The sequence below is a fragment of the Numenius arquata genome, chromosome 1 (assembly GCF_964106895.1).
Source record: "Numenius arquata chromosome 1, bNumArq3.hap1.1, whole genome shotgun sequence".
Lineage (NCBI taxonomy): Eukaryota > Metazoa > Chordata > Aves > Charadriiformes > Scolopacidae > Numenius > Numenius arquata.
Genome location: NC_133576.1, coordinates 74,365,657 through 74,380,147, shown reverse-complemented (window position 1 = coordinate 74,380,147; position 14,491 = coordinate 74,365,657). Strand labels below are relative to the sequence as shown.

Sequence of the window (14,491 nt, the reverse complement as noted above, 5' to 3'; positions counted from 1 at the left end):
ACAGCAGTAATGAGCAGAATATGAAATATTTGGTAACAGCTCCTTGGGGCATGCTTAGGCTGATGTGCCTGGTTCTGTTTACCACGTGCATGGGGTACAAAGACCTAATCAGAAACTGTAGTTCATTAGCCAACAGATGGGAGGAACCATCCTGCACATCTTTTGTTTAGTCTATATAATCAGGTGGTCCTGAGCAGGTCTGTAGCTGTTCACCTGATGGAAAACATGAGGCTACATATGAACTGAAGAACATTAAAATGCATCACCCTGACATGAAATAAGGTTGCATGCTTCAGTGACAATCCTTCAGCACTGCACTCTGCTAGGACATAACGGGAAGTGCCAGACTGCACTCACTCGAGGGAGCAGAAAGTGTGGCTTTGACTACCTCTTTTTAAGTTGCTGCTTACACAGGGCTTATATTCAGAAGGTATGAGTAAAGCAGGAGGTCAAGGACAGAGCATTTTAGATAGACTTACCTTTCCCCAAGGGGCTACATGTAATAATGTAATTTACAGGTCGAGATGCTGGGAGAAGGTGCAAGGAAAATTACGCTAAGTGGATCATAAGCTGCTTTCCCTTGGAGCTATCTCCAGCTCTCCTACTAGGTTCTTTCTGTTCCTCCCTGCAAATTCCCCCAACTCAGCCTCCAGTAAGCCTGAATATCCAGTATCACAATGAGCCTAAACATGCTCTGTAGAGAGTATCAAAATCCTTGCAGAGCCTAAAAGAAGCTGTACACCAGCCCAGCCTGGACTCTATGCCAAAACTGACCAATCTCTATATGGCTAAACTGATGAAAACTTGTGTGTGATAACCACACAGCGTGACTTTGGGACAATGGAGGGCATCAGCACTTTCTTCATGGACCGGCGATCCTACCACCTATGTAGGGCAGTGAGGATGCCTGTCCCAGGGGGTTTCCACTACTACAGAATCACAGAATCTTCTTGGTTGGAAGGGACCTTTGAGATCATCGAGTCCAACCACAAAAAAAAAAAAAAAAACCCCAAAAAACCCCACAAAAAAACCAACCACACCACACACCACACCCACCCACAAACAGACAGAAACCAACAATCTTGGGCACTAGAGCATGCCCTGAAGTGACATGTCTACACGTTTCTTAAATACCTCCAGGGATGGCGACTCCACCACCTCCCTGGGCAGGCTGTTCCAGTGCCTGACCACTCTCTCAGTAAAGTAATTCTTCCTAATATCTAATCTAAACCTCCCCTGCCGCAACTTCAGACCATTTCCTCTGGTCCTGTCATTATTCACTTGGGAGAAGAGGCCAACACCCACCTCTCTACACCCTCTTTTCAGGTAGTTGTAGAGGGCAATGAGATCTCCCCTCAGCCTCCTCTTCTCCAAACTAAACATGCCCAGGTCTGCAAGGAGTCATGGGCTTCTCCAAATCCAGTGACAGGCCCAGCCTGGGTCCACTGCCTGGCTGTGGATGGCGTGCCAGCCCTAAGGGGACAGGTGTACGCCCCATGTGCTGGCAGAGAGGGGGCTGTGGGAGAGCTGGTTGGATTCCTGCTCTCATACATGGTAGAAAACAATTTCAGTGCATGCAGCTCTCTCCCCAGAAAGGGTTTCTGGGCTTTTTCTCTGGTAGGGAATCAGGTCTAGTGGTCCTGTTTGCTGAGGCTGATTTTGCCTTAAGCCAAAGCCTTTGGACTTGGACATGTTTCACCACTCTCTAGACTTTAAGTGTAAAACCAGCAAACTCTACAACTGAGAAGCAAGTGTTAAAACAACAATCTGAAATCTTGCAATATGTGATAGCGAGTTATTCTGGGCTATGTGAAACAGTGATGCTAAGGGCTAGGGAGCAGGACCTAGAAGAAGCCAAAATGTTTATTAAAAGTTCCCTAAAAAAGAGGCCTAAGCGAGAAGGTAGCTCATGTTCTTGGCCTCGGGGAGCTGCCTGTGACTATAATTACAATGCAGAAGCCCCAGGGATCTGTTGAGGGTTGTACCTCCCCAGTTCTGCTACAGCTTTCAGATAACGCTTCCCCTTTGACTGGAACTTGGCTTGCAAATGCAAAATGACAGACCAGATTATGAGGCTGCTGCACAAGGGAGATGACAGGAGAAGCATGGGAGGAGAGGCTTGCTGCAGCACAGATGCAGGGGCATTGCCAGAGAGCTGGAAAATGTCCTGATTCAGCAACTAAATACTGAAAATACTGCCAGTTACTGATTCCCTGGGCAATGTTTGAAATAAATTTGTGCCCCACTATGTGCCACACAGGCTGAACAGGGTGACCACAGGGTGATGATGAGACCTCTCTGGGGGGCAGTGAGTGATGTGTGGTATGGAGATCAGGTATGAAGGTCTCCTCTTAATAGCCAAGAACAAATCTGTTTTGGTTCTGTTCCAACTCCCCTGTACTCCTTAAAGTAGATTGGCTATGTTATTTCAGGATTTTATTTGTGATTTCAGACCTTGTTTTAGTCATATCATAAAACCTTAAAATACTGGTGGGCATATGTGTGTGTGTGTGTCTATATAGCTCTACTGCTTTCACAAGGTATATGTGATGAGAGGAAAGGGTTCAGTAGTTTAACTAGACAGGTACCAGGAAAACCAACCAGGATAGAAGAGATTTATTATGATGAAGTCTACTATTTTTGATCTGTATATCTAGTCAACCTTCTGTTATTCTACACACTATTCAATAAACCCATATGCCCATGATATGAAGTTCATTTGTTGCATTTGTTTATGGCATTGAAAAGCTGAAATTGGGTCATTTTTTCTGGTTAATGATGAATGTATCAGGTGTTTGATTGCATGGGACTACACCAGGAGATTTACTCTAGCTGAGAGGCATTCAATTTGCTTCACAGTGATTCATACAGCTGTAATAAATATACCAGGAATCTAAAAGGGCTCACAGAGAAAGGGGGAAGTCTTGATTTTCTCTACTCATTTTTCAATTTCAGCAGAGGCTGGGTCATGTATGAAATTGCAATCTCTTTCTTCTCAGAATGCTCCTGAGCTGAGATTCAGGCTTTCAGATTTCAAAACCATGCACACACATGCACACGACTGGAAACAAAGAGTACGCAGGGACTGAGATGAGCTGCTTACATATTGAGGGGGAGCTGGACCTTCGGTGGTGTTCCCTGATCTCCAATTATTGCACTTGTCCTGGGACCAGCTACTGTGGCTGTTCCAATCGAAGAGGAATCCTGAAAATACACAAAGAACATATAAAAATTAAGATGAAGCCCACCATTTCCTGAAATGCTATGGGGTGAAGGCACAGAGGAAAAAAATCACATCTTTTATCAATTCCCAGACTTTCTAACTTCATGATACTGTATTAAAAAAGACATCTTTAAGCCTTACACAGTCTAAAAATACATTTCTGACACAGGGGATATTAGGTTATTAACAGCTTTTCCATGTACCTGTCAGAGAAATTTAGTTGTACCTTGCATGCAGATCTTAAAAGTTTTAGAACACAAAACTACTTGACTGCTTTGTAAAATCAGCTCAACATGTACATCTCTTCAATAGTACCTTCTTTGGTAAAGGTAACCTTTCCTCCTCAAATGCTTGTTTTAAAATTTGTACTCTGTAGGTTAATGGTTATGGATCTATGGAGAAGAAGACACTATTCAATTTCTAAAATGCAGTCTTATCTCTGTATGCTATGTATGACAACACAACCCAAACCAGGAGTACCTCTGAATGGAGAAAGTAGGATCCCACTCCCCTTTTACCACAACAAATAAATCCCCATTCTCATATAGAGAACTAGCAGATCTTTTCCATCTATTAATGTTGAAAGGCAGTTCTAAATGCAATCATTCATTTTTCAAAGCTTAATGCTCAGCAAAAGTACGTAGGGCAAACACTTTTTTTTTGAGTTGTCTCACCAAAGTCCCCATTCATCTATGTCAAAAATGAATCCTGACTGGAAACTTCTCCTGAAGTAATGCCAAGGGCTGTAGCAACAGATCGGTGCTGCAAAGACAGGGTAGAGCTGGGCTGATAGGACTTTTAATGGCTTACTTGAGCAGAACTCTTTTTTTAGTAAGTCTAACCAAATATTGCGTGCACATCCATATGCAGAATGGCTCCACAAAGTAGGATCCAAAGTTTATGCAGAAATTGCAGGTTTAGACAGAGCTTGTTACATTCAAAAAAGATTCTGAGCAGTTCACAGACATCCAGAGCAGCTTTTCTGTTTCCAAATGTTATTTAACAAACAGTAAATATTGATTTATTTTGGGACCAGAAACATAGGGACATTTTATTGCACTTACAAATGACACTGAATTAAACCAAGACACATATTGCTACTTAATTAATGGATTTCAAGGTCACCTCATTCCAAAGAAGCCCACATACTTATTACAGTGTCGTGTCTGCGTATTGCATTGCTAATCTATATTGCTTTGCTGTGTATTAACACAGTATCATTGGGAAATCATGCAGCAAAGACACTGCTCTGATTCCACAGCTTTTGGCAAAAAGGAGCAAGCTGTCTCCTCTCTCACTGACATCTATGCTCAATCATGAAGTTGTAGTGACAAGTACATCTCCTTTTTCTCATTATTTCCCCTCATTTTCTGGCCGCTTGCTCAAACAAGGAAGGTTCCAGGCAGCTCTTAGTCCTCTCTGTAAAAGTAAGGGTTCTTTCCAGTTCTGTGACTAAGGCTTTATTAATCCTGCCTGTCATGTCAGTGAGATAATATCAACTTACTTACAGAAGAAAACCCCAACCCACCCAAAAATGTAGGAATAGTTGGAGAATGATCCCTCATTTGTTTTTTTTTTTTGAGCTGGTTAATGAGGTCAGGGATTGCAGAAGATATTGGACAGAGAGACCTGATAACTGCCTCACCCAAGAGGTAAGTGAGAAATTGGCTGGTTCAAACTTCTTCATGTTGTGCCACCAGTGTATGCCTGCCCTAAGCTACAGAAACTGCCTCCAAGAAAAAACAGATCAGTCCCCACCCTTTCTTGGTAGGACAAAGCACTTTGTTTTTACCTCATGAAAAACCAGAGCTGACTGAACAGCCTCAGGGTGCAACTGTAAAGGCAGAGAAGATCACAGCAGTGTAAGAAAGACACAAGCTACCTCTTCCTTAGCTACTAGGATCCTCTCTCCACACACCTCAGCTAAGGCAGTTTGCAGAGGTGCTGCTGTCCCAGCCAGGAGTGCCCACTGCAGGTACCCTGGGCTAAGCCAGCTTGTCTCTGCAGAGAGACCAGTTGAAGCCTGGAGAGCAGCGTAGCATCATCCGTTCGCCTGTTCGCGCTGACAGCGGTGACTTCTGTGTCTTCTGTGTTCCTAGAAGCATGAGCCCAAATACCTTCTATGTGCAATTACGCTTGTGCTAACATACAGTCCTAGAGATTAAGACATCATGTAATTGTCATTCAGTGTTGCTAGATGACAAAGTTGCTTTCTTCTCTTGAATAATCCCCAATAAATCTCCACAGTCCTGTATGTTCTCTATCCACCTGACATTCAGTTTCTTGCCTATGGCCTGTTACTGTAATATTGCTGCATCTGGTGCCAGCCTGGACTCTACGAATGATTCATTTTTGCCACTTTGCAGAGCCTAGTTTCATATACATCCAAACTCTAAATCAGTGCTGCTTCCTGATTGCGCTCCAGTTTTTCTATAGCTGCTCTCCCCTGCAGGCTTTGACACAATGGTGTACTTGCCAGTCTGCCTATGACCCCACTTTTCATCATCAGGTTTTACTCCACAGGACCTGCTGGCCTTCCACTGCATCAAATTCAGCTCCTCTGTTCACATCTTGGCATTTACTTTCACACAAGTATTCTCCTCTGCAGCTTCATCTGCCTCTGTGCTCCTTGATGAATTCTCTCAGTGGCTGCCTGATTGCTACTATGCATCTGAATGTTCACCAGCGTTGTATTTAAACTACAGTCCCTGACGCAGTTGGTGAAGGCTTTCTAAGCCTCCTCTTTTAAGGTCCTGTTCTCTCTCTTGTGTATCACTAATTAGCTCATATTATAAGCTATGATATTTCTAGATAATTTTGCAAGACAATATTTGCACTAAGATTTTGAAGAGACTGAATTTTGTGAGAGAATAATCCATTTATTCATACTTTTGGTTACTTTGTTGGAAGTTTATCTTTCCATTTGCCATTCCTAGAATTTTATGTGGGTCTCCCCAGCTACTGGTAATACTAATAAACCTCCCAAAGCACACAGCAGGTCTTTCTCCATCACAGCTAGTAGCAGGGTTTAGTTTGTTTTCCTTCTTTATTTAGCCCTGGAGCCAGGTTGTACTTTTGCTATCATGTTCTAAGAAACAAGCTACTAAACATGTCCTTCTTTCCTCGTCACCTGCTCAGGGGACTGGGAATCTAAGACAACGCTCTGATTTTTTTGTTCTCTGCTTTCATACCTTTCAGGAGGTCCGTGGGCCACATCCTTCCTTTCTGATTGCACGTCCTTGCGTGATCCACCTTCCTGTGGCAAATACAGCCACACACAGGCATTACACAGGGAGGGCCCAAACAACACAACATTTGCATCTTAATCCTTCTTCCACCTTTGCTACTCACCATTGCTAAGCCTTACCCGTGAGGGGACGTCTCTGACAGCCAGGTTTTAAAGAGGCACATGGGCACCTATTAATAAAAACAGGCACCTTGCAGAGTTTTCTCAGGGAGGCATTAAAAAGTACTTCACTGTCTGATTCCCATGGATTTTATTGCAATCTAAGTAATAAGAGTCACTTCCAAAAATGCTGTTTGGTGCCCCTCTGTATCCTTCCTTATGAGCCTCTAATGCCTTTAAACATTTGGCCACTGAGTTTCCAGACGTCACCTGCCGGGTAATCACACTGTAGCACACCTCCCCATTAGGAGGCCGTTTAGTCTAACGGTGGCATGCAGTTTTCTGAACTAGACATTGCCAACTCTCATCCCATTTACTTAGGCCACTAAACAGCCAAATATGACTTCTTCATGCTCCCGCTCCAATCTGGTATCCTCCAAGCACCACTTACCGCTGCTGATGTTTTCAGCTCAACAGCAACAGCTCTTCTTTTCCAAGGGACAACACTGCCCCAGCTGCCAGCCAGCAGGGAAAAGTGGCTGCACAAAGGCATGCTGAAGACCCCCTCTGGATACCTCTGTGCTAATTCCTGCTTCTTTGTGCCCATTAGTAACACAGCAACGTCACCTGTCCTGCAGCTCATGCTGTGCCGCTTGTTTTTACCACCCACTCTGGTGTAGTAGGTGATTATGTACCCACGGGCTGGATAGTAATATAAAAGGACTGTTTGCTTTTTGCCTGTAAATACAAGTCTCCATATGACCACTGAAACACAACTCCCCTCACTGCCCCCAACACTTAAGCTAATCTCTTACAGAACCTCGTAACTCATGAGCCTCACAACTCCTTAAAAATTGTCTGCTTCTTCCTCCCAGTCTTTGTGTTGGCTATTACAAGGAGACTTTATGCAAGGGCCAAGAATGAAGAAAGGCTCTGCACAAAGGCATCTTGGGGCTTGGCTAAACTTGATCTAGTCCTAGTGGCAGTGTGGTTCTCTGGAGAAAAACAGCAGTGGAGACCAGGGTCTCTGCTCTCGGTCCCCACACAGCATTTCCAGCACCATTTTTAGATGCTTAAGTAATTGGTGTCATGCAAAACAAAGAGAGCCAAAGCTAGCTGACAAAAGTGAACTGTGCAGATGACTGTCCAGCCTGAGAGTCAGTGTTCCTGGTGAGAACAAACATTCCGACTTCCTCAGAAGTCACTGCAACATACCTAAGCTCTGATGGATCTCATTCCTCTTCCAGTGATAAGTATTATTTGCAGGAGAACTACAGGAACGTCAAAACAAATTGCACTTTAATGTATACATAATGATATATTTCTATTACAGTTTATAGCATATACTCCTGGGTAAATAATACACTGCTGAAATGTTGTTGCCTCTTGTGTCAGCTCTGACATATATTTAAAAGCAACCAGCCCAGCAAAACATTACTGACAAGTCCACAGAGACCGGGAAATTAAAGGTAATAACCCCTCATCTGGGCTGAAACTTCATCTCAAATTCATCCCTTTCTCTCTTCCCATCCACACCTCTATGAAAGCATAAGAATTAGTAGTCTGGACTTCCAGCATACACTATCTTTTTCTCTCCCTTGTAGATTTACTTTAGATTTTCACCAGTACTTTAAGGCCACGTTTGTGGTTTAATTTGAAAAGACACGGTGCCTGTAGGGATTAGTGAAGTGCCTTGCAAAAGCATGAGACACAGTTTTGGAGGGGAATAGAAGTCATGAAGACAGTGATAAAACTAGGAACAGAGTACAATGATATTGCAGGTTGCAGCAGCCTTCACAGAAAAATAATTGCTGCTGCTATCGGACGAATGTTCTTATCATCTAGAAAATCACCAACCAGAAATCTCTATTTTGACTTCAAAGCAAATCCAGTGCTGTCTCACCACAGGGCACTTATCACATTCATTAATTCACAGGAAAATTTCTTTTAATGTCTTGAATGCATATTTACAGCTTACTTTAAATTTCTCTTTAATATTACTTTAAAATAAGAGAAAAACACTCAAACATTCACCTCACATAGGTTGACATACCGTTCTCTGGAAATATCACAAAAAACAGGCTAATGGTCTTTAAGATTCCTGTGACTCGTTTCTCTAATTCGCTGACTCCATAAAACAATGACTGTGGCAATCACTCCAGGCCTTAATGTTCCTAGAAATAATGTATTAGCACTTAATGCATGGTAGTGCCACCAAGTATTGATGGAAAGTGTTACACGCAAGATCAAGTAGCCTCATCAAATGCTAATTACCAAAGTAGGAGCTGAAACGGACTTAGCAGTTCTAGAGTAAGACTTTTTCTTCCATAATGGTATGTGTGTAAAAAACAAATGTGCACGATAACAGCTGCAGCTGCATAAATAGCTGCATAAATACCCAGTTCCTTCCTGCAAAAACTGGAGCTAAATTTATATGATTTAGCATTTACTGAGGGGTTCTTACAACCTGTAAGTATCTGCGGCTGTGGATGAAGGTGAGGCAGAATATTATGCCAGCCTGTTCTAGCACCATGTTGGCCCTGATTAGTTTTTGGCTCGCGGTAGGTCAAAAACTCTAGACCATGTCTTCTGTGAATAGCTCATGAAGCTACACAGAGAGCTGGAGAAATCACAAAAATGTATTTTCTGACCTTCCATTTCCACTATCCTGCAATCTAAGAATGTCTCCAAGGTGGTGAAAAAAAAACCCAAATATTTTTTGTCATCGTCTTCCAAATGTTCATCTGACATTACCATCCATAAAAGCACTGATTATTCTGGTTTGCAGCTTCTTAGTTCCCTCAAATGAGGACTAATTAAGCATCATGTGGATGAGTACCACGAGAATTATATTTTATTCAGCCTTGTTTCTCTCTCAGACTAACCCTTTCAGCACTGAGCACCAGTGTCTAGCTCTCCACCATGAGGTTTTAAATGGTTTTATATTAAATAGTTTTTTGCAATTCTGGGATCAAAGAACATGAAAAATCAAATGCAAAGAGACAGGAAAGCTTAAAGTGAAAGCTTGACCTCTGAAAGATGTTAATTTAATCCCACGTTGATAATTACCCTTTTGATAACTGCACAACAAATTCATTGGGATCCTGTGCAATGCCTCCTGTAGGAAGTCTCCCTCCAGGGAGACGGTAGTGGTAAACAAATAAACAAAAAAACCAAACAAACCAAAAAAGGAGAATACACACTGTAGTAATTTCTGCTCAAATGTCGTGCATGTACACATAGTGTGTGCTGGGTGGACAGGATTTTGTGGCATAGTGTAAATATCAAGAGAGTGCCTTACTGGCTCTTGAGGCTTCCAAATCAGTAGTTGACTGGCAGGTAGTGCAAAGCCTCAGGATTAGCCTTGTGCAAAAATGATTTCAGTGGCAAATTTTTTTTGGGTTACTACCCTGAGGAGCACCTGGAAAAAAATATTTTGTTTTTGTTTTACAGGGAACAGGATTTCATGCACAGTTGAATAACCCTTCTAAAGCACAGCCTTTTCTTCCTAGATCCTGTAAAAAAATAGATTTTGTCATTCTTGAAAAATCTTTCAAAATGTATTTGTGATGAGGCAAATTATAGGATAAAGACACTGTCTCTAAACTGATATTTTCTGAAAGGCGATTTTGCTTTGACCTGGATTCTCGGTAGTTTATGTAATCAGTCAATAGACTGAGTCAGCTCATGTGTCTCATTTGCAACAGTTTTGACAGATAATGTAATATGTCCCAATATGTACAGAGTATCTTCAAAGACCTGTTGGTAGTCAAAACAAAAAAAAAAAATGCAGCTTACATACCTGCCCAAAATGCTCAGCTTAAAAAAACTAAATTAACTCCTTCCCACCTACAAAACCCCCAACAAGAGTTCTTTATAAAGTTATTTAAAATAGAGCTGCAATAAATAGGTAATGTTTGGAATCAGTCGCAAACAATTCAGAATAGAATTGGGAATCTATGAAGACCAAGGAGTAGTTTAGGTTAGATATCAGCAGTCTCTTATGCTGTTTTCATGACATACTTTGTTCTAAATGACAGAAACACAGGTTGGACTAATACTACTTCTCTCTTGCCATTCTGACAGGTGCAGGCTCCTGAGATAGCTGCCCTTGGTTTCAGCTGTCTCACTCTCATTAATGGATGTCTAGTCAGCTCTCATTCACAGCCAGCAGAAGAGCACGTTGGATAGAATCTGGACTCCAGGCCAAAGCTGAAAAATACCTGAATTTCTCTTCTTTTCCCAGAGCCTGTTTTGCACTTGAAAATTCAAGCTTCATATTTAGTTCTCTGGATTTGATGTATAATCTGTATGCTTCTCATGGTCAGCACATTTAGGTTATCAGCCAAGGCTCAACCAGACTTCTGCTATTACATTTTCTCAGCTAAAATTCAGCATTTCTAAATAACTGATAAGGAGTCACACTTCCAAATGATTTATATAGCGAGACACTTCAAGGAACATTTTTCATTTCAAATACTGTCACTGTTTGGGACTGGAAGCTTGCAAGACATTGTTCTCAGCTTTTCCTGAACATGTGGCCTCTGGTTAGGAGCCTGTACTAACACTTGCAGATACAAATGGACTTCTTGTGCATGGTGATGAGTTGTTCAAAACACACATAGAAGTTCCTTCTGTGGAGAGGATCCTTTCTTCCTCGCTCAGCTGTTATCCTGGTGGGCACAAAGCCACACTTCATTATTCATGAGATGCATTTTCTGTCAAAAACCAGGGGATTTGGAGCAGTACTGACCTATGACCTTTCCAAATATCAGGGAAGAATAATTCATAAAGGTTGAAAATGGAAGCAAGACAAGCCATCTGAGGTCTAGGCACGATTACTGTCCAGGAGGACCTTCCTCGCTCCCCAGGGAGTCTCAGTTACGAACTGCTCCTCTGTACCCATTCCCTAATTCAGCTTCTATTCCATCACAGGCGGGCAGCACTACTTACATCTTCAATAAAAATCCATTTTGCCAGCACGATAGGATATTCTACATGATGGACAGACACCTTTTAGATGGAGGTCTTATGTTTAATGAGTGATACTCAGCATGCAACAAAAAGCATACAAGAAGTAAATTTGGCTGCAAGCGAAATGAAGATCCCAGCATTGCCTTTTTGAAAATAAATGCTTTGTATCCTGACTATTGTGGTCTTCCAGTCACTATTTTATTCACTTGAGGTATCTTGAAGTTGATTCTTCTACCTTTGAGCATCTCTAGGTTTGCAGTCAATGAAGGTATTTTTTAGACCATCCCTCATTTCAAAATGCATCTTGGCTTTTGGGAAACAGATCTAGTTGGTTCTGCTTAAAGAATAATGAGCATGTTATGCAAGGCCTATAGTCCTCAATTATTAAATTAATGATATGCAGAAGTACTTTCAAAATATGTGATTTCATACTCTGGTCTGCATGTCAGTGCTCAATATGCATAAATTTGTGCCCTCCTGGAGAAGGAGGAGGCTTATAATAGTCTAACAACTCATAAAAACAAAAAACATGTCAGCTCGGCATGAAAGTCTGGTTTCAATCCACAGAAATTGACAAAAGCCACAGAAATATAGTACCATGCATGAAATCACTTCTAAGGGGTGGAATATATTCCACATTTACTGAAACATCTAAAATTTGCACCTAAATTTTAAGTTCCTACAGTAAGAAGCCCTTGATGTCTCTGTTTCTTCTCATGTCAGCAGAGAGAAAGAAGGTGCCCCAGCTGTAGGCACCTCAGGTCTACAAGGAAAATGGATGCTTGTTTTAAGAAGACTGTTTCACAGGGCACCAGCCAGTTGCCTGAGGTAGGGCTCTGGATGACATTCAAGAACTCCTGTAATTGAATTCTGCTTGTTCAAAGGACAGTCTATAGGAAAACTGTGTTGAACTTTTTAAAAATATAGAACCTCCCCGCAAGCTAAATACCAATCCTGATATGTACCAGAGAAGTCCATAACTACTAAACTGAACAAAACTCCTTTATTTCTTTTTATGAGGAGATCTGTTAAATAAACAATGATAAAGTGCCTGGAAAATGCAAAGATATGGTATAAAGACACAATAAACCAAACTGAGATTCTAATGTTGAAAAGAAAGGCATAAATTTGCTAGATAGTCAGCACTGAAACTGTAAATTTGTTGTTTCCTCTATAAGAAATATGCTTTGGCTGAATTTGCTGCTGCAAACTAGGAGGGGCCTGAGAGAGTTTCAGAGAAAACCACTCAAGGGCTATGATGATGACTTGCAGGGCAGAGAGGTTTCTCTTCAAGCAAGGAAAGAAAAGGTGAGACATCTTCCTGCAGCAGAGCTCACCCGTAAGTTTGGCAGCTACACATGCAGCCATCCTACCAACCTGCCCATGCTCTCAGCAACGCCCCTGAGCACTTCCGAAGCAGCAGTAGTCAGGTTGTCAAGATGTCAAACCCTGAACAAGACGAACAGAACATTTACCTTAAAAACGCTGAACACATTTTAGAAAAAAACAATCCAAAACCAAGATTCTCACTGCCCCAAGTGCCCTGATGTAAGAGCTCAGAAGCCCTTTGTTCATGCTACTTTGGCTGGCGTTCAGCCACATGAATAAAAAGAAAAAAGGTGAACTGATTTTCTGTCTAAGTCTGCAGCATCAATAATTGTTTCAGAGCCATGTCAGATGGCAAAGAAGGAACTGAATTTCTGACATTTTAAACTAAAGTGTAACCCCTATTATTATGGGATTAATAGATATATTAATATAGCTGCACAATTTTCATGTACATTTTGTAAGAGGCAAATTCTGGACTCTTTGTAGACGTAACTAAAAAGGCTGAAAGCAGGTTCATGTTGGCAGCTCTTATGATTTTATTGCCACTCTTACAACAGCGAGGCACTTTTCTGAAGGCTGCTCCTATAGTAAAGAGAATATAGTGAGAACATCAGCTCCACTTTTTTTTTCCCAACAGATCCACGTTCCTAGCAAAGTTTGCAAAAGAAAATGTTTAAATCCCTCAAACCAGAAAGCAAATAGTAAGGCCCCCAAAAGCAGAGATATGTATTCCTATATGCAAATGCCATGCTTGGGGGGACTGGGTCCTTGGGGCTGCAATAATGCTTTTTGATAGAAGGAAATCTCTTTTCACTAAGGTTGATCCGAACCACCAAACTCTTTTTCCCCTCCTTGGATTGTGACTGAGACAGTTTTGGCCAGCAGTGATGGAGGCATGTGCTCAGCTGCCTTGTCTGCAAACCTGCTCTACGCCCTGAAGCAGAAGAATCACTCTCCAAATCTGTTCCTACCATGGGTACACTGGAGGGGCATCATTATACCCCAGTCCTAGCTGGGCTTCTGACCGTGACATAGATTACATGTCTTCCCATCTGCTGCAAAGGACCCAACCAACCTTCCTGCGGGCCAGATTTTGATAACCATAAATTGTTACAAGGAACACAGGGCCCTTCTTGTCCCCTACCACTTGTGTCCAAATGCCACAAAGGTCTGCAAAATGAGTGGGGTTTTGCACACTGGTTCTGTTAAAAAGGGAGAGAATAATCAAGGCACTTTCTGCTTCACGGTCCAATTTTTGTGGTTTACTAGCTTAGAATGAGTCTTCACATGACTAGCAAAGGATGTGCATGGTTTTTCCCTTGACAAGAACTGAAAAGCCACAGTCTGTCACATCTCTCAAAAGTCCAAATGTGTCACTCTGAGTGCCAAAAACCTGGGTGTCATTTACTTGACAAGCTTGGGACCCTCACTCATGTCTAGTGCTTGTGCTGCTTCACAGATGTCCCAGTACATCTTGGCACATGCGCTGCTTTGTGCGGGGGCTGTATCCTCACCTTCATCCTCCTGCTGAGGGCTGAAATGAGGGGAAAGACCTTACAGCACAGAGACCCTGCCTGGAAAAGGCATGTGGAGGAAAATGAGTTAAATTACAGTTGGCT

The 14,491-nt window shown here is 42.0% G+C and overlaps 1 protein-coding gene across 1 annotated transcript in view; it reads right to left on the bottom strand.

The window, feature by feature from the left end:
* SH3RF3 (SH3 domain containing ring finger 3) overlaps positions 1–14,491 on the bottom strand; it is a 250,917-nt gene that overhangs the window by 46,001 nt on the left and 190,425 nt on the right. The window contains exon 5 of the mRNA XM_074145535.1: positions 3,104–3,204. Coding sequence (XP_074001636.1) covers positions 3,104–3,204 — 101 coding nt within the window. The remainder of the gene's footprint in view (positions 1–3,103; positions 3,205–14,491) is intronic.